This window comes from Leptosomus discolor, chromosome 3 (genome assembly GCF_034619465.1).
Source record: "Leptosomus discolor isolate bLepDis1 chromosome 3, bLepDis1.hap2, whole genome shotgun sequence".
Classification (NCBI taxonomy): domain Eukaryota; kingdom Metazoa; phylum Chordata; class Aves; order Leptosomiformes; family Leptosomidae; genus Leptosomus; species Leptosomus discolor.
The window spans coordinates 67,020,934-67,047,832 of NC_141393.1; the positions used below are offsets into that span (position 1 = coordinate 67,020,934).

The 26,899-nt window shown below is 46.1% G+C and overlaps 2 protein-coding genes, 2 long non-coding RNA genes and 8 other non-coding genes across 12 annotated transcripts; 2 read left to right on the forward strand and 10 right to left on the reverse strand.

Annotated features, from left to right (window-relative positions):
* The first annotated feature begins 6,030 nt into the window (after nt 1–6,030).
* Nucleotides 6,031–7,875, forward strand: HEBP2 (heme binding protein 2). The gene is made up of 4 exons (XM_009955591.2): nt 6,031–6,108; nt 6,486–6,621; nt 6,869–7,034; nt 7,701–7,875. The coding sequence occupies exons 1-4, from the start codon at nt 6,034–6,036 to the stop codon at nt 7,873–7,875; spliced, it is 552 nt and encodes a 183-aa protein (XP_009953893.1). The 5' UTR covers nt 6,031–6,033.
* Nucleotides 7,876–8,865: 990 nt separating this feature from the next.
* Nucleotides 8,866–10,621, reverse strand: LOC147415883 (uncharacterized). The gene is made up of 3 exons (XR_015183416.1): nt 10,429–10,621; nt 9,162–9,429; nt 8,866–8,989 (listed from the first exon to the last, which is right to left on the reverse strand). It is a non-coding gene; the product is annotated as an uncharacterized LOC147415883 (long non-coding RNA).
* Nucleotides 9,048–9,125, reverse strand: LOC147415884 (small nucleolar RNA SNORD81). The gene has a single exon (XR_015183458.1). It is a non-coding gene; the product is annotated as a small nucleolar RNA SNORD81 (small nucleolar RNA).
* Nucleotides 9,272–9,347, reverse strand: LOC147415885 (small nucleolar RNA SNORD47). The gene has a single exon (XR_015183450.1). It is a non-coding gene; the product is annotated as a small nucleolar RNA SNORD47 (small nucleolar RNA).
* LOC147415886 (small nucleolar RNA SNORD79) lies at nt 10,546–10,624 on the reverse strand. The gene has a single exon (XR_015183441.1). It is a non-coding gene; the product is annotated as a small nucleolar RNA SNORD79 (small nucleolar RNA).
* Nucleotides 10,625–12,352: 1,728 nt separating this feature from the next.
* LOC147415887 (uncharacterized) lies at nt 12,353–17,356 on the reverse strand. Its single transcript, XR_015183417.1, has 6 exons — nt 17,305–17,356; nt 14,147–14,196; nt 13,585–13,624; nt 13,281–13,326; nt 12,835–12,866; nt 12,353–12,430 (listed from the first exon to the last, which is right to left on the reverse strand). It is a non-coding gene; the product is annotated as an uncharacterized LOC147415887 (long non-coding RNA).
* Nucleotides 12,694–12,777, reverse strand: LOC147415888 (small nucleolar RNA snR60/Z15/Z230/Z193/J17). Its single transcript, XR_015183467.1, has one exon. It is a non-coding gene; the product is annotated as a small nucleolar RNA snR60/Z15/Z230/Z193/J17 (small nucleolar RNA).
* Nucleotides 12,955–13,035, reverse strand: LOC147415889 (small nucleolar RNA snR60/Z15/Z230/Z193/J17). The gene has a single exon (XR_015183465.1). It is a non-coding gene; the product is annotated as a small nucleolar RNA snR60/Z15/Z230/Z193/J17 (small nucleolar RNA).
* LOC147415890 (small nucleolar RNA SNORD24) lies at nt 13,398–13,479 on the reverse strand. Its single transcript, XR_015183456.1, has one exon. It is a non-coding gene; the product is annotated as a small nucleolar RNA SNORD24 (small nucleolar RNA).
* Nucleotides 13,703–13,769, reverse strand: LOC147415891 (small nucleolar RNA SNORD75). Its single transcript, XR_015183442.1, has one exon. It is a non-coding gene; the product is annotated as a small nucleolar RNA SNORD75 (small nucleolar RNA).
* Nucleotides 14,538–14,615, reverse strand: LOC147415892 (small nucleolar RNA SNORD74). The gene has a single exon (XR_015183464.1). It is a non-coding gene; the product is annotated as a small nucleolar RNA SNORD74 (small nucleolar RNA).
* A 3,884-nt stretch (nt 17,357–21,240) lies between the features above and the next one.
* On the forward strand, nt 21,241–26,358 carry ZBTB37 (zinc finger and BTB domain containing 37). Its single transcript, XM_009958253.2, has 3 exons — nt 21,241–22,163; nt 23,564–23,663; nt 25,870–26,358. The coding sequence occupies exons 1-3, from the start codon at nt 21,241–21,243 to the stop codon at nt 26,356–26,358; spliced, it is 1,512 nt and encodes a 503-aa protein (XP_009956555.1).
* The last annotated feature ends 541 nt before the right edge of the window (nt 26,359–26,899 follow it).

The window sequence follows — 26,899 nt, forward strand, 5'->3', positions numbered from 1 at the left end:
AACTTCTGTGTTATGAGGTAATGGCTTCTGCATCATCTGGTAAGTGTGTGTTTGCAAAAGCAAATGCCATTTATACGTGAATAGTTCTTTTAAATCAAAATCATTACCAAACGCAAGGCTAACTGATGCTCTGACAGGCTTAGGCAGAAATGCAAAACTGCCTTTGAGTTTTGAGATGAGCGTTTGAGATGAGACCACTTGTTGGAGCACGTGAGAGGCCAGACTGGAGACACATGCAGTGTCTCTGTCCCTCACATGCAATTTTTTAATATTACGCAATGGACTTGTCAGTTACAAGAACATGCTTCAAAGTTATCATTAACCATACTGTAACAAAACGTTTTTTCCCAGGCTTCTCTGATTCTGACACAATTAGGTCTGTGGAAAAGATTCATCTTTTTTGTGCAAGCAGTTTGGGCTTACCACCAGGGATAAAGGCAACTTAAAACACACTTGCATGAATTTGACAACAGCTATTGTAATGCTGCCACAGAGCAGACATAAGCATTTCTGCTATACAGTATGTTGCTTAAAGTCTTGACTGGGCTTGTTATAGACAGGGTCCATAAAGAGGAAAAAATGGAAATTACAAGTTCATTACAGTGTTCTGCACAGAAGTGCCTGCTGAAAACAGTAAAGTTAAGCTACAAACCGCATGGTTTTGTGTTTGTGCCCTCATCTCTACTCGAGTTTAAGGCAACAGTACAGAAAAACATTGCTTTGTCAGCTATTCTAGAAAATACCAGCCAAGTCCCAGACATATATATATATGACATTAAATAGAGGTGTCATAGGCTACCTTTGACACTTAATTACTGCCTGTTTAAATAGTACATTTGGGGCTCCTCTGGGCAGCAACTCTTTGCGTCAGAGGTATAGCATACGGTATTTATATAAGCAGCATGAGCCTTTTTTACCGCCCATTTTTGGTTTTCCCTATGCAGGAGCGATAGCCAGGCAAACTAGCAGTATACATATGCCATTGAACTGTGCTGTCGTATGTTCTGCAAACTACTGGGACCTCAAGTGCTAAACCAATTCTTTCACATTATTTTCCTGTGTAAAGGGCAAGGGGTACAGAGTTAGCACAGTCAGATTTCCCTAGTTGGAGGTACCTGTGAGACTGTGTGTCAGCTTCCATCATAATCACAGAATGCTAGGGGTTGGAAGGGACCTCTGGAGATGACCTGGTCCAACTCGCCCGCCAAAGCAGGTTTGCCTAGAGCGGGTCACACAGGAATGCATTCAGGTGGGTTTTGAATATTTCCAGGGAAGGAGACTCCACAACCTCTCCGGGCAGCCTGTTCCACTGCTCCGCCACCATCAGCGTAAAGAAGTTTTTCCTTATGTTCAAGCAGAACTCCCTGTGCTCCAGTTTGTGCCCGTTGCCCCTTGTCCTGTCACTGGGCACCACTGAAAAGAGCCTGGCCCCATCCTCTTGGCACCCGCCCTGTAGATATTTATAAGCATTGATAAGGTCCCCTCTCAGTCTTCTCTCCTCCAGGCTAAAGAGCCCCAGGTCTCCCAGCCTTTCCTCACAAGAGAGATGCTTCAGTCCCCTCATCATCTTAGTAGCCCTCCACTGGACTCTCTCCAGAAGCTCTCCATCCTTCTCAAACTGGGGAGCCCAGAACTGGACACAGTACTCCAGATGTGGCCTTACCAGGGCAGAGCAGAGTGAAAGGATGACCTCCCTCGACCTGCTGGCCACACTCTTCTTAATGCAGCCTAGCATGCCATTGGCCTTCTTGGCCACAAGGGCACATTGCTGGCTCATGGTCATCCCATTATCCACCAAAACTCCCAGGTCCCTCTCTGCAGAGCTATTCTCAAGCAGGTCTACCCCCAGCCTTTACTGGTGTATGGGGTTATTCCTCCACAGGTGCAGGACCCTACACTTGCCCCTGTTAAACTTCATTTGGTTCCTCTCCGCCCAGCTCTCCAGCCTGTCCAGACCAAGCTGAATGGAGAGCATTCTAAAGCCTTCCCCATCCCCCTAACTATATACAGCTTCAGTACGTATATAGTTATGTACAGAATGCATGTCCTTATGCCTGCCCTACTGTCTCTTCCAACTGTTGACATGTTCTCTCAATGTATACGTGAAAAACAAGAGTGTTGGAAAACAACCTCTCAGGAAAACACTGATGATTGTTCTCCAGCCTCAGGCTACTCCAGCAGAACAGTTAGGTCTTTGTTGGGGACATCAGCTGGACACATACAAACTGACTGGGGATTTGTTCTAGGCCTCTCTGCTTCAGAAACAAAACCAGAATCCACACTGGGCTTGTGTTTATCTACAGATTAATTGCCCCCTTTCGAGGCAATACTCCTCTATGCTCGTGATTGGGGTAAATTTGTTGAGATCTGCCAAACTGTTGTGGCTGGGTATAGTTTTTTATATGGCCTTCTCTACTCTGGAGAAAATTATTACTAGTACACACTCGACAGGAATGTTAGGGTGACAGAGTAACGAAGCAGCTAACCTTACACAAGTATGTGCCTTTGCACGCCTGTAGCTCCTACGCAAAGACCAAGAAGTAGCAGCTTCTGCTTCTCCAAACCACCCTGCTGATTTTCCTGTTTGACCCAAGCAGAATACAGATAAAATGGAAAGTTTATTCTGTAAAACAGAAGTACAAAGCATGCAGAGAACTGGTTCTGCATGTCAGGCCTTAGCATGCTCTGACAGGCTCCATTAGTAAACCACTCTACACTACTCCACTTCTGTGGCTTTAGAGATATGTTTGCAATGCTATTTGGCATGGTTTTGGGGTTTTATTCCCCCTTTTGGAATAGCAGTGTATCACACAGAATGCTGATGAAGTTCCCTGCAAGCAAAGTGTGTTTCCTGTTAAAAGTCATTCCCAGCTATTGATTTCAAATATCCCAGAGAGCTTAGCTGAATTTGGCTATAAGGAATTTGCACAAACCATGACAAGCACAGGAGGTGTTCTCAGAACTCAAACTGTGAAGTTTAATCTGCCCTATTGTGCTGGTACCTAAGTATGTCTGGAGCCGCAGCTGGTTAAATGAAGAGTCCAGCTTCACTCTGTGTATTATAAGCAGGACAGAATTTCACAACAGCTTTGTATAACCCCTTTGTGCAGATATCCACAGGCTAAGGGGGCTGATTAGTCTCAAATACTGCTCTAAACAGACAGCCAATATAGAACACTGTCTGTCTTTCATAACATGCCAGCAGAAATCTCATGAGGACAGTCTCAGCTTAGTTTGCAGCCAGATTTCTACCTACCATTTTACCCCGGGGTAAAAAGGAAAGGCTGTCATTCTGTACCATCACTCTCATGTAATCTGAGTTGGGGGGGGGGAAACATTATTTATGTGAAATTCTTTCTCCCGAGAGCACAAAACCTGCTGCTGACCCTGACCTAAGTAGGCACAAAGCCATGGAAACCAGGGGAAGTTACACAAGGGTGCAAAACTGTTTATGGAGCCAGATCACACACTGGACCCAATGTTGCTTTGTGGGCAGTAGTGGGTGGGGCTTTCGGCATTTGCGTGGGAGCTCTCCAGAGGAGGACAAGGCTACAACCTTCTGGTTTTCGTAACAGCATCTCCCCCCAGCAGGGCTGAGGCATGGGCGGAGTTTGCCAAACTAAAATAAACACTGACACACAGCATCTTGTGAGTATGTGCAGCCTCAGAAGGACTACAACAGCTAGAAGGATAAGGACAGCTTAAAACGTAAGTATGTCTAGTTTCTCCACTTTCCTAATATAATTAGCAGCTTGTGGAACGGCACATTCTGGCCATGCTTACTCGCAGCATCACTGTACCCGCTGAAGATGCCTGCTACGCTCTCTGTCCCTTTGGCCCATGTGTTAACAGCTGCAGACAAAGCCTAGACACCCTACAGTAATATTTATATGAACAGATGGAAATCTCAAAGCTAAGCTCTCCTGTAGATCTAAAAATGAATGCAAGTGTAAATATTGATGCTTCTGTTTGTCTGTCTCCGCCCCCCAAACAATTCTTTCCTACATGCAGTCACCAACAGTACTGACCACAAACCTATAAAAGACAGAGCTGTGAAAGATCTAACCAGTACTTAAGAAAAGGTGTGGTGGGGAAAGGGGTTGGAATCGGCAAGGACAGGGACAAGCCAGCTCGTACAGCAGCTACTACAACAGCATGTGTTGAAACGGAGGAACGTCTACTCCTCTGCTTTCTAACGTACTTGGGGAGCACCTGAAGAGGAGCAATGTGTTTTCAGTCAAGTTGTAGCAAGGAGAAATTGAAAGTGAAGTGACTGCAAAGAGGCATCATCTTTGTCTTTGAATTTGCAATAGATAAAATAAGTTACAGTAGGAAGTTTCTGTATAATTGCTCACATTTACTTCTAATAAAATGACTGGATTCCTGCTTTACTGTTACTCTTTGGTAATTCGTAAATGCTATGGACAAAAAGTGTGTTAAGAGTACAACTGGCCAGCTTGGGACTGTGCAGCAGTCCCAAGTGACCAGTCATTTGGCTAAAGGCTACTGGAGGTGTTCTGTCTTCAGGCTGGGACAGGGAGTGGGACAGTGCCTACTTTCAACTGCTGGCATGTCTCCTGCTGTGTAGTTCTCTATCTTCCCTTGCCCTAGGGTGACAACTAAAGGTGCTGCTAGAAAAAGCTCAACACATGAGCACTCTGTGCGCTACTTATTTTAACGATTATAAGTGAAATCAGTGACAGCAGGTTTTTTTGGGGCGTTTTTGTTGTGGTTTTTTTTTGTTTGTTTGTTTTTGGTGGTTTTTTTTTATAGCAGCTTTTCAACCTCATAGATCCCAAAGAGAAAACTCCTTGTAGCCACCTCTAAACCAGGGTACAGCAGAGGATTAGGAGTATTCATCAGCAGTCTACACATCATAAGAAAATGTTAAGAAGGTAGTCAGGTACCACAAGGCAGTTCTTCCTTTTACAAAAATAGCCATTCACAGTATCTTGCTAAAGATGGCATACCTTACAGATTTCGCCACTGGAGGCGGGACATGCTGTGCATCAGTGCACCTTTACTACTAAAAGCCCATGAAAAAGTAGAGCCATGAGTGACAGAGTAGTGGCCTCTTGCTGTGTGGGCAGTTATAAACAGCTGAGGAGATGGAGAAATAAAAAAATAACTTCAAAGTTTGTTCTGTCCCAAGAAATATGCAACTAAGTTATACTCTGAGAAGACAATGTACTATAATCTAAGAATCATAATAGCCAAATTAACATGTCGGCTTTCGAATGTGAAGCGCAAAGGACATCATAACATAATAGAAAACAGAGACTTCCTCAGGATGTAGGTTATGCACTATGAGCTGCCTGGTATACACAAAAATCATAAAAGGCTCCTAAAATCTCAAGACTTTTAACCAGATGTGATTATTTCAACAGCGATTTTGTTTATTTTCACTTGCTTTATTTGCAACAGTGAGAGGAAGTTGAGTGTTTTCATGTTTTCAGCTTTTTCCTTGTGTGAAGGCTACCTAGGAGAGTAGCTACATACTCATAAATGCAGAAAATCTCATCTCTTCACAGGACTCTGGGGCTAAAGGCCTTTAAGAAAGGCATCAGCTCTTATGAGAGGCCAAAGCTATGGGCACAGGCAATACTAGAGTACCCAACAACACCAACACCTTTTCACCCAGGAGCAAACTGGCTGAACCCTTCCAAGTCCTTTTTACTTACAGTTTTCCACAAAACTGCCACTTGCAGAACCTCAACCTTCTGTTTTGCAGCCAGGAAATGCCTTCACTTCATGGAGGAGCGAAGGCAGCATATCCTGGAAAACAGAACACTCCCACCTCAACCTAGGGGAAGTTTCTTGGTCCTGGTTCTCTACTGGTTCCTTCAGGGCTAAAAGGGCTTCAGCCCTTTTTGTTGAATCATTGGGAATAAGCAGTGGCATCCAGGCCTTTCACAATTTCAGGGACAAGGGAAACATTGGGCAGAAAAGCCCTAGTGCTTTCTTCTGTCCCATATATACTGTACTGATTGAAGAGAGGCCAATGAACTGTGTCTGCCTTTCAGCTCTGGCAAGATGATCAAATCCTTCAAGCAAACCTTTCTGTCCCTGGATCTGCAGTCACCTCGGTGGAGCTCAGCAGAGACAATGGTAACTGCTAAAGGCCAAGGGAAGAGAGCTCTCTGCAGTCAGGGTGCTCAGAGCTAAGGTGCATTTGGGAATCTCAAGTTTGATGAGCACGGAGGAGCTGGGAAATGTTACTATGGACACTGTTCACACCTCATTGCAAAGGGGGAGGAGGAACACGTACTTACCAGCTCCGAGCAGCTCGGCTTAAGGCAGAACAGCATAGTTTCACAAGGGAGGCATCAAACAGTTTGACATTAGGGGTGTGCCTAGAGCCTACCGCAAAGAGGCTGCCCCATGTTACCTCATTGCAACAGTATTTTCATGCTGGTAGCCATTAACTTCTGTCATCTGTAGTATATAGTCATCCCACAGTTACTGTGACTTTTGCTACCTTTCAGGCAAAGGATTATGAACTGCGTCAGTACGAGGCAGCAAAATGGGTCAGCACAGTCATAAGGGGAGAGACCCAGAAGGAGGCAATGCGCCAGGGCTTCTGGAAACTCTTCCACTACATCCAAGGGAAGAATGAGAAAGGTACATTGCTGGTTTTGAACTGCAAGAAGCACAGATGGGACATCAAGCTGAATAGTATAAACCAGATTTGCTGCAGGATACAGCAGGTTCCCTTTCCTGGTCTAACATCCTTGTGACTCCATTAGGCCATTCTAACCATGAGGCTGCTTTGGTATCTGCTTTTAGGATGTATCCGCACAACCCTTTACAGCGGCATTCAAGCACTATCCTTGCTTGCAGCTTAGACAATTTTTTTCCTCTTCTCTAGAAATGAAGATTGATATGACTGTGCCAGTGACATGCCTGATAAAATCTGGCTGCACAGACTTCAAGGTATCTTTTTTTGTGCCCTTTGAACACCAGGACTCCCCCCCACAGCCCACTGACTCAGATGTGTTTATTGAAGAGCGGAAGGCAGCAGCGATCTTTGTCCGGTAAGCAGCACCAGCCGAAGGCAGCTGCTGAAAGGGGTTCATCCATTGATTAGACTACTCTTTTTTTTTTACAGATGATTTTTAACTGTGGATATATCCTGCTGTTCAGAGCCTTGATTGGCAAAACCTGAGCATTTTAAATCTTTATGCTCAGTTGTCTTACTAAAAAGAGAAAGAAATGACCAAGTTTCAAAACATTCCTTTAGCAGCAGGCTCTTGAATATTGCATTGAGTGGGTTTTATAGAAATGCAGCCTACAGAACCCTCTTCTCTTGGGACACATTTTGTGCTATAGAACATCTAAATCATTCTTCCAGACCCCTTTATTTGTAGTCCCAAACTCCCACAAAACCTGCATGGCAATTTTATTACAGGAAAAGCACCCAGCTACACTTGCCCTCCCTGCATGTATTAAAGCCACCAGCAACAATCTGTGTCAGCTAATGCTCTCAGAATTGCAAGCAACTTAGGTGGTTTTTTTTAAAATCCTTTTAAAGCATAGCCATATGCTCCCCAACAGCTAGTTCTGCATAGTTTACCTAGTAACTACAAACTGCATCAGAAGTGCTCCAACTCTGCATGCTTGGCAAGCCTGAAGTTTCCTTCTGTGAAAACAGGGGCTTGAACTTTTAACAAACAACCTCTCCCCCTTTTCACTTCTACCAGGTCATTCGGTGGATTTGCCTCCCCTGAGAAATACGCTGAGGAAGCTGAAGTCTTGGCCAGAATCTTAAGAAACAGAGGCCAACCATTCCATGAAGACTTCTTCTATACTGCAGGCTATGACAGTCCCTTCAAGCTCTTTAACAGGCACAATGAAGTGTGGTATTTTAAAAAGTAATATGGTGGAGGGAAGTATTAAGAGGCTACTAATCAGCTCTGGATGAAAACAGACCTTATTAATGGCTTTTGCTTTAGTGCAGAAGAGATTTAATTTGCATGTGGACACAGGATCATGTCTAATGCATTTTCTCTAGGATGAAATACTATTCTGGCTAAAAAGATTTCAGCTCTTTCTACAAGATGTAACTTAAATTCAAGGAGATTGTACCAGCTGGGCAGGAGAGAGATAGAATGAACCTATTCCTCTTACTGAAAAGTTTTAGGGAACGCTAATAATCTGAAAATATTTCTGCAGAACAGTTTGGATGACTAGCCTTACTTCTCATTTCAAGTGCTGTAGCAATAGCTCAAGTGTTACAGACAACGAGTTCTTTAAAGAGCTGACTTTTCCCACATTGGTATCACTCCTGAGACAAGATAAAGGGGAAATGAACTTTTCAGAGAAGAAACCTACCATTAATGAGTTCTGGCAGGCCCTAGTGCCTCAAACAGTAACACTTGTTTTTAAATAGTATTATCAAAACCTCCCACCTCTTTGCTCAACTGGGCTTTTTCCTCACGGAGGCTGGATGCTGTCTTGCTCCAGACTAATGCCAGTGACCAGATTAGACTAAGAGCCCATTGGAAAAGGGTTAAGTGTCCAAACTGTATGCTTATTCTGTGCACATTACCTGTGCCTGAACATGTAATACCAGAGTTACTGGTGCCCTGTAATTTTAGGAGCAGATACACAAGTAGTAGTGTTTACCTCTCACCTACAAAACTCTAATTACTACTTCAGTTGTTTAGCTTTGTCCAAGTCCTGGTATTGGTCAGGTCAACTGCAGCCTAGCAACATCTGACACCTAAGTTAAAAGACACTTGCAGGACTAGCATTTAAAACTAGTTTAATCCCTGCTCTAAATGAAGCATTTGAAGCTTTTATAAAGTAGCCTAGAGCTGTTTTGCAGCAAGCTGTTCAAGTCAGAAAGCAGTTCACAACAACAGGTAGAGTTTATACGTTTTTATTGGTTCCAATCAGCATCAGGCAAACATTAACAGTGCGGTAAAAAAACCTTGGCTTTTTTAATGCTGTTCATGCAAGTGCAACCCATTATTCCACAATCTTCCACCTATTAAGACAGACATAAGAACCATCGTAAGGCACCAAACCAGCACAAGAAGCTTGCTGGGAACAACTCAGACCTTAGATTTTCATCTCTGTTCAGAGAGAGAGTTCAAGCTAAGGTTATATCATCATCTGTTCCAGCAAATAAATTTCATTATTACTACAGTAATGCTCACCTTCTCAGTTCTTCACACAGTAGTTTCAAAGTTGCGTCCTCACCTAAAGCAAGAAAACACAATGAAGAGATGCAGTAGCACAACTGCTAAAAGCTCCACAGCAGCTTTGTAGCCTCAGAGAAAAGTGGAACGGAAATTGTAATATCATAGTAATTCATTTGGCAGAATCAAATTTCATCAGTGGCTACAAATATTCCCAGAAGTTTTTAACAGAATTCATCTGCTGTGTGGTCTTACCTAATGAGGCTGCAGACAGCACAGTCCTTTCCTGAGAAAAACAGAAGTTGTTTCAGAATAACAGACATCAGTATATGCAAGTTCCATTACTTATCTATTAAATTCTATTCACCAAACTAGTTTTACCTCCAAGGAGGCTGCATCTCAGCTGGCAAGTGACAAGGACTTCAGCTTGCAACACCCAAATAGGATGTACAAAGCTTACTTTTAACTGAACTAGAAATATGGAATTACTAACATTAGAAGAAACGGGGAAAAGTACAAAGCTACTCATTGCTTTGTGATACTCTCTCCCCAACAGAAAGTTCTATTCAGTAAGTTTTGATACCTAAAATACAAGTCCCATAGCAATCATCTTGAAAACCTATCCTTAAGTGAGAATCAGTCTGCTGGAGCAAACACGTTTGTACAGTAATCATCTAGAACTTGATCCTAAAGTTGTGTACAGCCATCATAATCAAGACTAGCAAAAATTACTGACTAGTGACAACCACAGCATAGAGTTGGCATCTTGTTGGTTTTCTTTTTAACTCGAGTGCAGTGTCAGTGTTCACTGAATAGCCAGATAAATCAGAAAAGTTATGTTTGCTGCTGTGCATTCCACTGTACTACATTATCAACACTGTACTGGGTAAGTGGTCTCCACTGATTCAGCTCACTTGCTAGCTTCACTGTGTGAAGGCATCCAGCAATAAACCCCCACCTGTTTTGAGAAGTCACTGAGGCCACACCTTCTGTTCATACAAACAGGACTCTTCATAAAGTTTATCATTGACTAGTTCAGGAATTGTCAAGCTATCTGCTCAGAAAGAGCCCTTCCTTTTCAAGCCAAATGCAGAACTACATAGAAAGGCATTCTTCCTTCAAGCACATCATGTTTACTCCCACAGTAGCTGACAGTGGGAGAATCAGAATACAATAAAGGGAAGACCAATCAGGTTATAGGACTGATTGTAGGCACCACTATCTAGGCATTTTGCACAAAGACAATATTCCAGCAATTATCAAAACCCACATACTCTACACTTACCTCAGACACAAGTTAGTCTTGTTTCCCACACAACTCCCCACAAGCTTCACTCTGTAATAAGTGAAATTTTATTAACGCACTCTCCTTGGCAGTGCTTCAAGAGTTAGTTTGAATGGGTACTGTTTCAGTGCAAGAGTCCTCCTCAGTCTCTTTCAGAGAGATTCCCATTGCTTAGAATTAATCATCACAAACAGTACATGTTCAGAGAAACTTAATAATCACATCACATAAAAGCTCTAATGTAGCCATTGAGACAAAAAATTTGCCATATTACTTCAACTACTGAAGACCAGTGCTACTCCCGGCAGAAGCCCACTAAATTTAACCAGCAAAGAGTTAAAAATAGCAAGTAATTATATCAGCTTTGGTCAGCACAAACTCTGCACTGCCAGGTTACCACACATTCTTATCAGCTAGGAACTCAAGTAGTCCATAGCAGTTGCATATTTCTCCCATTCTCAAACCTAGGATATATACATAAGAAAATTAAATGTCAGTCCAACGCTGATGTTACTCTAGAGCCTCATTAAGACTTCCAGAAACTCCTTAGTCCATTACTGTTACAATCATCACTGTATCTTATCACCAACTTTGGTCACAGAGTATGACATTCAGTTCCCAGCACTTTGGGTAAATGAAGCCTGCAGGCTGCTGGTAACCTGTGATTTACTGGCAGAGGTAAGAAAAATCCTTAAGAACCCTTCTGCTTAATGCTGCAGCTACACTGCAATCAGAGGCCAGTACCTAGTAACTTCCCCATCACCTATCACTTACTTTTAGTGGCAGCACTACCAACTGCACCGCTCCCCAGCTCCACTGCACCAGCCCTGGAACAAAGCAAAGTATCATGACAGCGCACAAGCAAGCGCACGAGGATGAGATCTAGTCAGGTGCCTGAAGTCAGATAGAGCTAATTGCAGACCTCCATGATTGAAGTCAAGGCAGTCATATCTCATCACCCAGGCAGCTCACACCACCACTGCACAGCTATCTGCTTTTGGCTAAGGCTGCTACAGGGAAGAGGGCAAATACACCAACAGCGCTATTGGGGCAGCCTCACAAGCTCACAGGCACAGTGAAGTTTAGCACAAACCAGCCTGTCAAGGCTGGGCCTTATCCAGCAGTTCTCCCCTTCAGCATCCTTCTGTTTTGGCCAAGATGCAAGCAGCAGCCACCACTGGCCCCTTGCACCTCCCCCCCAGCTTACATGCAGTTAAATACTTCACTTCTAGACATATTTTTTAGTGCTAATACTTGCAAAGTTAAAAGAAGTACTTACATGGCAATGAGAAACACTCTAGAAGCCTGCAAAGGAAAGTTTGCTATTAGACAGGGTCCAGCAGAAAGTTCTAACATAAGAACAGCTCCAGTGAAATACTGTATCAGCATTTAGTCAAGTTTTATCCTCATTGGGATCAGAGACCTGATTCAACATCATCTACAGTAGGCTGCAACACTCCCATCCCCTTCCACAAGGGGGGGCTGGGGGCCTAAAGCCACCTCCCTGCACTCGGCCCCCAACACCCTTGAGATGGTAATTCCCCAACTCCAGAGACTTCTGGAATTGCAGAAAGGAGCAAACCTCTAAATGAGAGGTCAGTGACATGAGCTTTATGTAAACATCCAAGCTCACCTAAACTAAAAAAGCATTTCGGATGCTAAATCCATAGTACTGTCACATTCACCATTTAGTCTCAACAGGCACATTCTAGAAATCTTTAAAGCACCAAAACAATTACTTAATGCTTTTATTGTGAAGCACAGGGGATCCAAATGCACACTTAGGGTACCAGTATCTTTGCTTCAGATTTTCCAAAAACAAAATCGATGTGCAGACCCTCATTTCCAAAAGCAAACTCCCAGCTCAAATGCAGCACAGCCAAATGTAGCATCCATCTAAAAAAGTGTTTTTCAATTACCTTCAAATTGTCTTCACCAACATCAGTTACAGGTGAAATAGCTTCTCACACTGGAAGCACAATTATCCTCTGTCCAGGGCAGCCTGCAAAGCAACAAAACACAGAACTTGGAGCACTAACATCAGATCAAAAAAGATTCTGCACTACTGAAAGACTGAATTTATGCCGCTGTATTTGTGCTTAATTACACAAGCACAGCCTACTCTCTATCCTTCTATTCAACCTACTAAATTTTTAATGTTTATCCAATTTACTGATGTTCTGAGATTAATTATTAAAATGCATTCATGGAGCAAAAGAAACCCTCAGCTCTCCACACGAATTGTCTAACAGCCTAAGGTACCGGAGGCTGCATCAGATAGGAGCGAAAGACAAACAGCGTGATCACCATGGGTCATCTGCTGAACTATGCCGTCATCACACACAGCCTTTTCACATATCAGGGATATAAATCAGTTTTTACAGATATAGGCAATACAAAATTTACCTTGCACATCTTATAGCTTCATCTCCCAGTGCCTGCAACAAAAGAAGAACAAAAAAAAAGTCAAGACTCCCTCAGCCTCTGTGGCCAAGCCTACACCTCCTAGCAAGAGATCACAAGAGCTAGATACATCAGATAGGAGCGAAAGACAAAACTGTTCATCACAGGATATTATGCTGAACTATGCCATCATCACTGTATCCGATTTGGAGTAACAGTATCAAGAAATCATCTCTTGTGACAGTTTTAAAAAAAATTCAAGTTCTCCAAATAAAACACAAAGAAATCGTCAAGAGTTTTTGAATACCAGCAAGTATCAATTGTTTCTGCATATTAGTGGAAATTAATACCAAAGCACCTCCCCCTCCATTCTACACATCCCACCCTTTCCACTACAGTGTTTCAACAACTCCATGGAAGAAACCCCTATATAAGACTCAGTTTCTCACCAGGTGATGTTTCTTCTGCAAGTCTTGCAAGTGTACAATTCAAATCCTGGAAGAAAAAAACGCTTATGAACAAGTATATTCAGAAGCCAAAGCATGAAGGGGAGTTCTAAGTTATTGTGCCTCAGAGGAAAGTTATGGTGGTAAAAGTGCTCATCATTCTCTTGGTCAAGAGTAGCAAATAAGTGTCATCATTGTGGCACCACTTATCTCAAGGAATAGTCTGCCTAGTGATGTTATCAGAACAAGAGATACTGTCTAGACAAACACTAAGCACCATTTTGTGTTGAATTTTCAAGTATCTTACCTTGTGAAGTGGCATCAAGTCTCCATATTTTGTGGCAGATCTGGAAGAGATACAATACTTTGAAACACTTGCAGAATTAGGGGGAGCATCTCCAGCAGCAACACAGAGCACAGAAAAAAGCCTCAGCACAGAGTTTTCAGAAATCACTTCTGTCCACTACTCTTACATGGAAACCATCATAGGCTCTCTGAGTTACTGACCATCAACCCTGGGAAGTTACAGGTTTTCTGAAACATGCATCAGGCATTTTTCTCCAAACAGCAAACTATATTGCTGGGGACAGTGAAACAGCAGTAATGAAGGAACAAAGGCATCTAGGGTACTACTGTTGTCTGGTTACAGCATGACTAGTGGTTCAGAAACATGAACCTCACATCCACTTTCCAGTACAAACAGGTGACTTTTTCCCAGTGGAAGAGTGGGGACTGCCTGGAGAGACACCACAGTGGTTGCAAGTGTTTTATAGTTTTCTGAGGTAGAAGAGCACTCCAGGCTAGTTGCTGTAAGTGTACCTACACATTATTTCTCAATTTAAACTCCATATTTCAGAAGCAACACCTACCTGTTTTGAAGCCCTAAGAGGGAAGAGTGTAGTAGTTGATGCATCTTAAACTGAAACCAAGAAAGTATCCATTAGTTTTTCTTCTAAGAATGAAGAGGTTATATTCACATATACTCTTTTGAAAGATACAAGTAAAATTCAAAATAATCTAAGCCTTAGAGTAAAGCTGCCCTGATGCAATCTACACTTCAGCTCTTTTAAGAGATAAGGCCACAAAAATAATTGCTAGCCCATGTTTTTAAGCAGGACAGAGCCACTAAACTTCATTTTCTACAGTTTCCATTCTAGTGTCTAAGCACCAGGTCAGTCCTGCAGCCATTAACTCAGTTTGACTGCTCAGAAAGGACCACATGGTGTTCTAGCCATGCCAGACACCACTGCACACTATTCCATGCCCAGCTCAGATATGTTGGTATTCATCACCCTCTCAGATGTCCCTACCAACATAGTTTTCATCACATGCAGGCACATGGAAGTCCGAGCAGAGCTATCATACTGCTGTTACACGGGGCCTTTAACTCTAACACTGAAGCCAGCTACTACCCAGAGCACAGGGTACCATTAAGGCTGTCTCCTCACTTACCAACAAGCTATTCTGCAGGGGACAACCTCACCTCCCCACAAGGAAAGGGCATCCGCTTCCAAGCACTAATTCTAGAGAGCAGCAGGCTGATACCATAAAAGCTGATCAAAAAGAACTCATGAGATTCAATTTTGGAGTTTTAGAAAGCAGGCATTCCTTTATTGCAGCGCTGGATGCACAGGGGATAGCTCCTCCTGGCATGCAGACCATTACCTATAGTTAGTGGGGCTTACAGTGTTCTAAGGCAGGCACATTCACATTTCCCAGAACAGTTATACATATTCATCTATTCCCCCAAAATTATTTACATGAGTCCACCCTCCTGGGCATGTGCTGTTAAATGGGTCAGGTGGTCTTTTAGGGTCTTCGGGACCCTCTGGCAGTTGTTTTCTTGGTACCCCTTACTTGAACTTTCCCCTTGAAGCATGCACAGTGTGAGCAAACCCATATGGCTCGCTGCTTCTTTATGGTCAACTGGTTTTGGATAGTTCTGATCACAAAGCTCAAGGTTTCTTGAGTCTCTTATCTATTCGTGCATACCAGAAGTTTCAAAATTGCTTAAACAGGCACAAATCAAGCACAACATGGCCACCACAAAAGGCACAGTAGGATCTTTTATCTTTTTAGCCCTTGTTTAATTGCATTTAATTTGGACCAATTAATAGCTTTCATTGGGCTTTTCAAATGCCAAACAATCTACTTTGGATATTGGTTCAAAGCTGCCTTGATCTTGGTATATTTGGGTCCCAATTTGGATCAGAGACAAAATGGACCTCAACAGTCCCTTGCAAAGTTCCCGAAGCAACCTGCACTTCCACCTGCGTTCTAGCCATTTTACAAACCATTTCTTTTTCTGTGCTATCAAACAAAACCTGCATAATTGCTTTAATAGCCTTCCAATCATCATTTCAGAAGCACTAGCTACCCTATCCAGATCATCTCTAACTCCCAGCAGCTAATTTCCAATTACTAAGGTCAATAATTGAAAACTGTTTTTACAGTCATCAGTCCCTCATTCCCCACAGCTTGCAACAGGGGTGCCTGTAGAAGTTCCCATTGTCTGCCTCTCATTCATCCCGCTATGGGGCTAAAACCTTCAGCCCCCAAGACCAACTCGCCCCCTTGATGGTGATAACTTTGCAGCTTCCCCCATTCTCTGCCCCTGTGCCACCATACCCAGTATTTGGGGGTCCCAATCTTTGTTCAGGGGCCACCATTAAACCAGTATCACCCTCCTCTTGCTCAGAAACCTTTAAACATATTTGACCTATGCCACAGGCAGAACAATGCCTTTTCAAAGTTTTACTCCTCTGTTCTTCCAAAGCTAAAACAAGGGGATTACTAGGTGCAAGATTCATACTGCATTTCTTTTGCTATTCCGGATGTCTCCTCAAAGCAAAGAGCAGATCAGTATGTAACACTTCATCCCACTTCCCCTCTCTCCACAAGAACACGATTAATTGCAATAAACTGTTAACAGTTCAACATACCATTTATGGGACACTTTTCTCCATCGCCCCATTTATACAAAGGTCACCACTGATTACAGTACTTAATCAAATTCTCCCTACTCACGACCCCACCCGGGGGTCCGGCAATCTGTCTCCAGTGTTTTAAGATACACCCCAAAGGTGACTTTTCAGGATGCCTCCCTTAGACAATCTCCTACCCACACTAAACATGAGTAACAAAACAACTATCTGATCCGGACACACAGAAACAAATCCATAGTTCTGATAACCAAACCGAAATTCAGAGACCTATCAAGACATTAACTGAACTGGGGACTCAACCCCCCTCTCAAACCTACGTGTTATCCTTTCAGGTCTTGTTCAAGGCATCAAAGCAACCCTCAATCCTACCACAACGCTACTGTTACATTTTGCACTTTCCATTTATTGGCCAAGGGTACCTCCTTAAAGCCTAGTGCAGAGTGGAAAAAAAAGTAACGAGAACTCTAACGCTTACTCCTGCAGCGGGCACATGCCATCTCACCATCTTCCAGGACCATTTCCTATGGGAAAAGGGCTCCCAGGCGAGAGCCCGCCACGCAAACAGCACCCCACTTCTCACCAGGCACCCCCGAGCCGCGACTCCTGCAGGCCGCAGGCTCAGCCCCCCCGCAGCGCACACCCCGGGCGCTGCCCGGCCCTCCCCACGGCGCCGCGGGACGACGGGCCTAAGGGCTGAAATTCCACGGGCCCGCCATCTCCACGGGGCCTGAGCTGGCCTCCACTTCCCGCAGTCCCACGGGAACCCCTCTCCCACACGACTCTCTGGCTGGGTCTCCGCCACCACCTCCACCCCCAGCCCCAGCCACCACGAGGCGGAGTCCCCTCAGAACGCCCCAGCGACCTAGGCCGCAGACCGGGCCCCGCCGGCCCAATCCACCTCCATCCGCCCTCGCCAGCACCCATCGGGGACCAAGCCCCACCCGCAGCGGCTCCACACCACCCCCTGGAGCGGCGCAGACCCACACCGAGCGAGAAACTTGCCCCCCCCCCCCCCGCCCCGGCACGACACGGGCAAGCCGAGATATCCCACCCACCCTGCACCGCAGATCGTAAAGACCTACCACGGGCCTGCGCGTCCTTTATATAGACCCGGCGCCGTCACGTGAGCGCGGCGCGGCGGGCGGAGCACCGCCCCTCCCCTCTCGGCGTCACGGTGGGCGTGGCGTGTCGGGGCGTGGCGAGGGGGCGTGTCGCGGCGGCGGGCGGGGGAGCGATGCGAGCCGCGGCCCCACGGGCGGGAATTTTCTTCCGGGGTGCGGCCCGCTCGGGGGGTTTCGCTTCCGGGACGGTGCTTCGGGCCCTTCCCACCCCCGCCAGGTAGGTACCGGCGCGGCGCGGGCCCGGCGGGACGGGCAGGGCAGGGCGGGGCGGGGCGGGGCGGGGTGGGGCGGGGGGAGGCCCGGGCCCGCCCCGCCCGTGAGGCGCCGTCACGCCCGCGGGGGCCGGCGCAGGGGGCCGGGGAGCGGGGCCGCGCCCCGCCGCCGCCCCTCCTCTCCTCAGGGCCGCGGGGCGGGGGCCGCCGGGCCCGCTCCCCCCGCACTGCGGGGCCTCCGCCGGCCGGGCCCGTCCCTACCTGGAGGCCCCGCGGCCGCCCTGGGCTCGCCCCGTCCCTCCGGCCGGGGCTGTCCCCCGCGGGAGGGGGAGCGGTGCGTTGTCACCCCCACGGGCGGGACGGCGTGGGGTTGATTTAGCCCTCGGGGTGAGGGGAGGGCGGATTCTGGTCCGCCTTCTGCACGCACCCCCGCGTTCGGGTCCTCGGGCGCCTCTCTGCAGCTGTCAGGGCTGAAAATTCACCGTAATCACCTCCCGCCGGGAGCGAAGGCCTGGGGTCATCGCTTATGAGCGCTTTGGTGGAGAATAAATCGAGCACTGTTCAATTTGCTCTTTTAGCTGAGGCGGGGAAGGATGAAAAAGGCAGCCCCTCGCATCTCAATTTAGAATTACTGTTGGTTCTGTCTTTATTGAGGTCCCATTGTAACTTGAAAGTAGTCAAGTTGACCAGTCGTTGTAAATCTCAGCACCAAAACCAGAGACTTTTCAGTTCCACCTCCTCTAAACAGCTCACCAGCTCGACAGTTTTCTGACAAAGGGTATATTCAGAGCGAGCATCATCTGCTGCAGATGGTCCGTCCCAGCTTTTTATGAGGGCTTGATAGATCGAGAATTTCTCCTGGTCTCAGTAGTTGCGCTTGCCTGTCAGGGTGGAGGGCATTTTCTGAGATTAAGTAAGTCCAGGTCTCAGCTGGTGACACTTTAATTTGTAATCAAAATAGGGAAGTGTCTCAGTGTGCACTGCACAGCAGGAGATCCCGCTCATCCTGCAGGTAAAGGCTGGCATGATGAATGTATGGTTCAGTACCAGGAAGGGCAAAAATTGAGGTGTCATTGCTCTACCGTCTGAGGGGCGTAAGCCTATGATAGACCCCTTACCCGGGAGGACAGAAATGGTCTTCTGACAAGGGTGGTTTGAACCAAAAAGATAGTTTCCCCCTCACTGGCCTCTGACTGAGGTTGTCCCCGAAACATGCCATAAAACACCGCTTCCTTGATACTGAGGAAAACAAAGCTACGTGGGCCCTTTTCTCCTGCCATCAGCAGCAGATGGATTTTTCCCTGCCTTTGGAGCAGAAGCTTGCAAACAGTTTTCCGGGCTCCCCTGGGAGCAGCTGACGTCTGACCGGGGCCGTACACAGCCACGCTCAGCAGTTAAGATCTGATTATTGTTTTTTTCCTTCTCTTTCTGTATGTCCTGAGCTGACCCCCTGAGAGACAGACAGTCGGCTCCTGCCCCAGCCTCGCTGCCCTGCGCGAGCCTCCCTGGGCACTCGCCACCCCAGCAGGGCAGCCTCACCTCGCAGAGGGTGCCTACCTGCCTGCCCTTCTGCGCTTGCCTTCCTTAAGAGAACGCTTCAGGGTTTATTGCTTTGCAAACGGGTGGTTTGGGAAGGTTAAGAGATTACGGGCTCCCCAGTCCTGTAAACATTTGCACACCCTCGATGTGATTTTGGCCGTGCGAGCGTTCCTAATGGTATAAGCCAGACGGCTCCTTTGAGGAAAACCCTGCGTGTGTTTAAGTGCTGCAGGGTTAGTGCCAGAGACACCAGCCCCTTAAGAGAGGAAATGACTTATTCAAGTTATTTGCGCTTCCATTTTTTGTGTTAATGACCATCGGTACAACACAAAGACTGAGCAGACAGTGGGGGAAAGATCAATTTGATAAGATTCAGTGTTTCTCTGTGGTTTAGGGTGGGACATCATGTAATGGTTAGCTAATCCTGCTGCTGTATCCTCCAGCAAAACAAAGAATGACGAAGCTTGATGTTCTTGATTGTGCTCCTGAGAACCAAATTCCTCCGTGCTACATTTTTTCTGTCTTTTTTCCTTCTAAAGGGGAAGGGGGCAAAAAGTTTTCAGACCTTCTTACTACATCAGAAGAAAAAAGGAAACCAACAAGATACCACCCCCATTTCCTCCCCTTTGCATGTTACTCATAACATTACAGGTAAGACTTTGGATTTTCCATTTCACCGTGTTTTGTGCGTTTGGAGTTCTGCTTTTAACGTTGTGTTGATGTGGACCCGTGCGCTATAGTTCCTTGATTTTTGTGGGGTTTACTGCTTTCTTCTAAAGATAGGGGAAGGGGAGAAGAAGTCTTCAGATGTGGTGCTGTTAAGCTGCACCCTGTGAAGTTTTGTGCACCCCTGATCTCACCTGCCCCAGAGACACACAGCCATCCAGCCATTTAGTAGTCTCTTTGCACGACTTCACCAGATTGACAGGCTGTCCTGCAGCTTCAGGTTCAGTTACATATTTTGCCAAGTTTGCACAAGGGCTGCTTGGGCATATGAATATGTGCTATCCTACAGCGTTTACAAATTACAAAAAAAAGTCCTTCAAAGGCACACATGCTTTCCTGTGTTCCTTCGATTCTGAGATTTCTTGGAATAGGCACTATGAGCCTTGGTATTCCCAGCCTGCCTGAAATTGTTTTGATATCTGCAGCACTCTGCTTAATCGACACTTCAGATGCTATCTAGCTTGGAAGCTGTTCTTGCCATGAGTGGTCTTTAATGAACTTACTTACTTTCTTTTTTTTTTTTTCTTTTTAGGCAAGTTTATGTCTAATTTTGGATCATTCTGAATTTTTACCCTATATGGTCAGGGCTCCTTTTCAAACTTTGCCAGAAGGAAATGTGATGATTATAGAAAAATTAATTATGGACGGGAAACTGGGCAAGCTAGTTTGTTAATCCCCGTTGTTCGTCAGTTGTCTTTTGCTGTGTGCAGCATCTCGGGCTGCACAAACAGCAGCTGCTTTTGCCAGGGAGTCACTTGTGCCCTGTGGATGGTCTGATAAGCTGGTGTTTAGAACTGGATTCTGTTCTTTTTCTTTCACCGTCCTGTTATATATTTTCTGCCGTGTCTCAAACACCACAAATGGTGAATATCTTGGTTTGAACGATGTACTTCAGATGCCTTGAGGTCAAATGTGTGCTGGTCAGCTTTTGGAAAGTCTTTAGGTCCTGGTGTCTCCTTCCTAATTGCTGTTCTGCAAAAGAGGGATAATAATATTACTTTTCCCTTTTCAAAGTGCTTAGAAGGTACAAATGCTAAGTATTTTAATCCATTATGCAATCAGTTGCCTATTTTTAGTACCTGAACCACTTTTAATGTTCTTTTTACAATGCAAATGTGCTTTTATTGAGGCTGACAGAACGAACTGTTTCAAGCACTTAAGCCACAGGGGAATGGGGATCTATCAGGGACTAGTTTAACATAACTCTTGTGAAAGGTGGTATACGGCACATAAAGATCAGAGAACTGCTGCGAGGTGCTTGTAAATTAAATGGTGAGAGGATTCTCTAAAAATTCTGGTATTTCAAACTGCATGGAAGTAGGTGAAAAATGTTTTAAATGCAAACGATAGACGAGCTCTGTTAACGATGGTATTTTTTCCCCTCTTGCAGTAGGGTTGTGCGTCTGCAACTGGGACAGCCATGGAGAAGAGTGGGAACATTCAGCTGGAGATTCCTGACTTCAGTAACTCTGTCCTGAGCCACCTGAATCAGTTACGCATGCAGGGTCGCCTATGTGACATCGTGGTCAACGTCCAGGGGCAAGCTTTCCGTGCTCACAAGGTGGTGCTGGCTGCCAGCTCGCCCTACTTCCGTGACCACATGTCCTTGAATGAAATGAGCACCGTTTCCATTTCTGTCATCAAGAATCCTTCTGTTTTTGAGCAGCTCCTTTCCTTTTGTTACACCGGTAGGATATGTCTGCAGCTGGCTGACATCATCAGTTACCTAACGGCCGCCAGTTTCTTGCAGATGCAGCACATCATAGACAAATGCACGCAGATTCTCGAAGGAATTCATTTCAAAATTAACGTGGCAGAGGTGGAAGCGGAATTGAGCCAGACCAGGACAAAGCATCAGGAGAGACCACCAGAGTCTCACCGGGTCACGCCAAATCTAAACCGTTCTCTGAGCCCGCGCCACAACACCCCGAAGGGGAGTCGCCTGGGCCAGGTTAGCACGGTGCTGGACATTCGGGAGCTCAGCCCGCCTGAGGAGTCCACCAGCCCCCAGATAATTGAGCAGAGTTCGGACGTGGAAAGCAGGGAGCCCATACTACGGATTAATAGAGCGGGACAGTGGTATGTTGAGACGGGAATGGGAGACCGCGGGGGACGGAACGACGATGACGTCCGGGTGCTGGGAGGAGTACGCATTAAAACGGAGAACCTGGAGGAGTGGCTTGGGGCAGAGCATCAGCCGTCGGGAGAAGATGGGAGCAGCGCTGAGGAGGTCACTGCTATGGTGATCGACACCACGGGCCACGGGTCGATGGGCCAAGAGGCTTACACATTAGGGTCCTCCGGGGCCAAAGTGGTCAGGCCAACCAGCAGTGAGATTGACAGGTGAGTTTTCTTTAACTTAATTACTGACCTTGGCAGTAAGAGAAGATTGTGCAAGATTTTCACTTGGCTGGGTCGGTCGCTTTGGAACGTTTCCCTCTTCTATTTCCTGTGGCCATCTTAAGCATAAGCACTGAAGGAATTTTTTTTCTTGGTGTTAGGAAGTGTATCTGGTTTGGGTTACAGTATTTTGGCTGGGTAGTGATCAGACAAGGATCTCCGAGTACAGGCCAGTTTGGGAAACGAATTATTAGCACTTAGAGGTGCAGAGGTTGGAATCTCTACCTCTCAGTGTTTCAACTGAGGTAAGTTTTTTGTCTAAAGAAGATGTTCAGTTCAGCCTCAGTAGATGCTGGGCTCAGCATCGGAATTAACAAGGTCACATGCAATACGTGTTATGCAAAAAGTGTCATTGCACTGGCCTGAAAATCTGGGGGTGGTTTTGTTTGAGAAACAAGCCGGTCACCAGCTGTAGGTCAAGAGGAAATTTTCTTCCCGGTGGTCCGGGACACCAGCGGGTCATGGGTTTACGTCTTCTGAAACAGTTGAAGTGGGGAGCCCGTTGGCCTCCTCTGTTGTTTTGATTTATATGAAAGAGCAGAAAGACTTTGTTGAAAATAGGTGGTGAAATCTGCTGTGGTTTGATTCTCCATCCATCTGCTTCCCCTTCACTCCAGCACTTGTTTTCTCACCCTTAGCTCAGGCCAAAGAACGGATCTGATAAAGGCCAGCTCTGTTGTGTTTGTGGGGTTTGTATTTGTGGGGTTTCCCTTCACATCTGCCTCTCTTCTCTTCTAGCTCAATCCCTCTGGTCCCATGGGGGAACAGCTACCTGGAAGCAGTGGATATTCTGTCACTTGTTACTTAATAAATCAATCAGTGGGAATGATCTTGAGCTGGCCCTTGGGAGAGCAATCTTTTCCTAGTTCCTTAACTCTTTTCCACAGATCAGCTGGCCTCGAGCATCTCTTTTTGCACTGCACTCAATATCCACTGTTTCCCACCTGGAGTCCATCACATCACTTTTGTTTCACACTTGAAAAAAGGAGGAGGGCGAGGATGGTGAGTGAGAGGTGCCCTTAGAGAAATGGTTTCTTCTCCTGTTGTACAATTCCTGAGTCACTGGGCCCGTATCAGTTTACTTGCGATAGCAAGTGAAAAGGTCTGTTACTGAACTGGAAGCCAAATGACTCAGTTTTATTTTTCAGATGTTAAGACTGAAACCACAGACCAGTATGACTTGGTTTTTCCTTTATACTTGCACTGTTCCGCCTCCTGTGTGTTAGCTGGTGTGGATGAAGAGATGCTATACAGGTGCCTCTATTGGTCACCCATTGTTCTAAGCACCATAGTGACCTGATGCCCATTAAAAACTCCATTTACACTCTTCCCCCACCCCACAGATTTAGCCCTTCTGGCAGCATGGTTGCTGTGACTGAGCGGTACAGATCAAAAAGCGAGTCTCCCGGGCGGATGGATGAGCCCAAGCAGCCCAGTTCCCAGGTAGGCAGATCAAGAAGTTTGCAAGTAAATGTTGGCATCGAAGGTGGAGGGGACTATGTTGGGATGAAGTGTATAATTTTTTATATTTGCAAGCAATACTGTGTATGAGACAAGAACCTTTTACTGTTGCAAAGGGTTTAGTTGCTCACACTGAGAATGTATGCTATCGGTATATGATTTAAAACTGATTTTGGCTGTCATTTGGGATTTCAGCCAGATACCTGGGAAACACAAGGAGTTTCTCTTGTTGTCTGAGGGCATCAATATCGACCCTCGTTCTGGGCAGGCCACCAACTCCTGAGGAGAAACCTCATTTTCCTCCAGAGTTGGATCTGCCCTAAAACACTGGCAGCCAATGCCTGAGCTGAGGGAGAAGGTGTTAGTTGTCTTCTGTGGAAGGCTGTGGGGTGACAACAGCTGAACCTTTCCATGCTGGCACCAAAACCATTCCAAAAAGCCCTCCAGGCAGTACACAGTAAACCTTTAGGGTGGAGTGTCAAAGGACTCTGGATTTGCACAGAGGTGTCTGTCTTGTCCCCAAGGGACTGTGTTGCATAGCAGAGTTTGCAACATAAAGTAGCTGTGAATTCTCTGCTTTCTTGGGGTACAGGCGCAGTTTTGCGGTGGGAGGGAGAGATACGCAGAAATGCGGGAGGGCAATGGGCTGTAGGGTGCAGCAAAGCGGGACAGGGTGGTAATACTTGTGCCTAATCATTTTGATCTAATTTTTTTTGTTGCATACAGTCAGTATCACAATGCCACTGTAGTGCAAGTGTATCACCCTGTGTAGAACAACTTTTATGTGCCTGGCAGATAAATAATGTGTTGCTTCATAATCAGATGACTTTCCTGGAGGCAGGTGAGGAGTTACCAGGCTGCTTTGCCCTTGAGTAGGACCAAGTGAAGCAAGGGGCAAAAAATCATGATTGCTGTCTGCTAACTTTATAATACACTTCCATAAAACAAAAGATACCTTTTTGTTCCTGTTTTGCTGAAGCTTTGTTTTGCGTCCTCAGAATATATCTAGAAAATTTCAGGTCAAACCAACCCTCCAGGGCAAATGTGACATACAAAGCAATTTTAGCTCTATGTACAGAAAAGCTGCTATTATTTCTCTATTGTGAGATGGCCTCAAACATAAAACTGTAGGCTACCACATACACGGGGAAGTATCATCACCTTCCACTCTTCTGGTATGGCCATATCAATGCTAAAAATAGTCTGCCCATGATCCCTGCCCAGTGGCAGTGGCAGAGTGGAAAGAAAGTACCATAGCTTTGTGCATCTCCTTTAGTCCTTGAGCAGTTTACCAGTGCTTGTACAGCTGGATTCAACGGCATCTGGCACAGTTACGCTGCTGCTCATGCATGCACTGCCCTGGTTGCCAGAGGAGAGGCCTTCCTGCTGTTACACTGGTTGCTTGTCCGTGTTTGGCATTGTCAGGAAACAGCGTAAGACTTGGGAGTGCAAATACTGCCTCCTCCAGCACAGAGGCGTTCAGGAGGCTGTGCGTGCTCGTTCTGAGTACAACAGCCAGAAGCATCTGTCCTAGAGCCCGAGCTTGCAGTTCAGGGTTACCCTTGGCTGTTTGTCGTGCTGGCTCTCTGTGCTGCAGATCCTCCCCTGCAATGCCACAGGGTGGGATGGGTTACACAGCCATTTAGGCAAACGTGATTCATTGTAAAATGAATCCTGAATGAACCTGGATAAATACCTCTATAAAATGACACCCGAAGAGTTTCGGATATGATTCGTAGTTTATTTCACCTTTGCTTTACTGCAAGCTCCTCAGTTGGCTTCTTTTTTTAACCTTTAGTAAGTAAAACAGAATGTAGTATAGAGTATTTTAATTAAACTGGCCCAAGTTTTAAAAAAAGTAACACATATTGACATGCTTGATCCACAACTCAATCAGTGGCTAAGCGCCCTCCTGACAAGGGCTGTCTTTTCTTCTCCAGATCTAGCAAATAACTTGGCAGAAGGGGCTGCCATAGCAGAGGTTTCTAATTGATTGCTCATTTGTCTTCAGCCCCAAGGCTCCAGTTAAGCACTTAAATGTGTGCTTGAGGTTGAAGACATTAGTGCTGCTGATTTCGAGGTTTGGCACATGCTTCAGTGCTTTACTGGCTGGACTGGAGCCTGATCTTCTTTGCTGCAATTTGTTTTAGGCTGCTTGTTATTTAAATCTCTGCTGCTTCCTTCGCAGGGGGAGGAATCGGCCATGCTTGGAGTGAGCGGTTATGTGGAATATCTCCGGGAGCAGGAGGTTTCAGAGCGCTGGTTCCGGTACAACCCACGGCTCACTTGCATTTACTGTGCCAAATCCTTCAACCAGAAGGGCAGCCTGGACCGGCACATGCGTCTCCACATGGGCATCACGCCTTTTGTCTGCCGCATGTGTGGGAAGAAGTACACCCGCAAGGATCAGCTGGAGTATCACATCCGCAAGCACACAGGCAACAAGCCCTTTCATTGCCATGTCTGCGGCAAAAGCTTCCCTTTCCAGGCCATCCTCAACCAGCACTTTCGCAAGAACCACCCTGGCTGTATGCCTCTGGAGGGGCCTCACAGCATCTCCCCTGAGACCACCGTCACGTCTCGGGGGCAGGCGGAGGAAGAATCTCCTCCCCAGGAGGAGGCTGTCGCTGTGGGGGAGACGGCACAGGGATCTGTGTCCACGACTGGGCCAGATTGAAACACGGCTGCAGAGTCTGGGGAGAAAGGACCATCTTCCTGTTTTTGGCTCTAAAGAGTCAGCACCAACCTGGCAGGCTGGTACTGTAATTAGTGCAATGCCACCACTGGACAGAAAGAAGCTCCCAAGATGTTGCCAAAATAGAAAAATCTTTCTCTCTCTCTCTCTTTCTCTCACACCCCCACCCCCACACACACGTAGAGTGTTAAAAGTTTTTCTCCTTTATTCCTCCTCCTCTTGGAGAAAAACAAAACAACTGTGTCAATCAACTTCTTATTCAGGGATCGACAGGATTTTAAATTTTTTTAATGTTCCGTAGTGATCTGGGACGAGCAGCCATTTGTATTTCTCAACAGCGTTTTGGCCCAGCAGCTAGGTCCCGCCGGCAGTGCCGGCTGTCAGCCCTGCAGACCCGGTGAGCCTAGTGTGCGGGGCTGCTCCTCGCCGTATCTGCTGGTCCAGCTCAAGGGGGGAGCAGGGGCAAGGTGCCGTTGCCTTTCTCCCTTCCCCAGGTAGTTGCCACGTTAAAGAAAACAAAAAG

Coding starts and splice junctions, on each gene's coding strand:
- HEBP2 (XM_009955591.2), top strand. CDS start 6,034: ATGATCAAATCCTTCAAGCAAACCTTTCTGTCCCTGGATCTGCAGTCA. Junction 6,109..6,485: donor GGAGCTCAGCAGAGACAATG/GTAACTGCTAAA, acceptor GCTACCTTTCAG/GCAAAGGATTATGAACTGCG. Junction 6,622..6,868: donor CCAAGGGAAGAATGAGAAAG/GTACATTGCTGG, acceptor CCTCTTCTCTAG/AAATGAAGATTGATATGACT.
- ZBTB37 (XM_009958253.2), top strand. CDS start 21,241: ATGGAGAAGAGTGGGAACATTCAGCTGGAGATTCCTGACTTCAGTAAC. Junction 22,164..23,563: donor ACCAGCAGTGAGATTGACAG/GTGAGTTTTCTT, acceptor CCCACCCCACAG/ATTTAGCCCTTCTGGCAGCA. Junction 23,664..25,869: donor CCAAGCAGCCCAGTTCCCAG/GTAGGCAGATCA, acceptor CTTCCTTCGCAG/GGGGAGGAATCGGCCATGCT.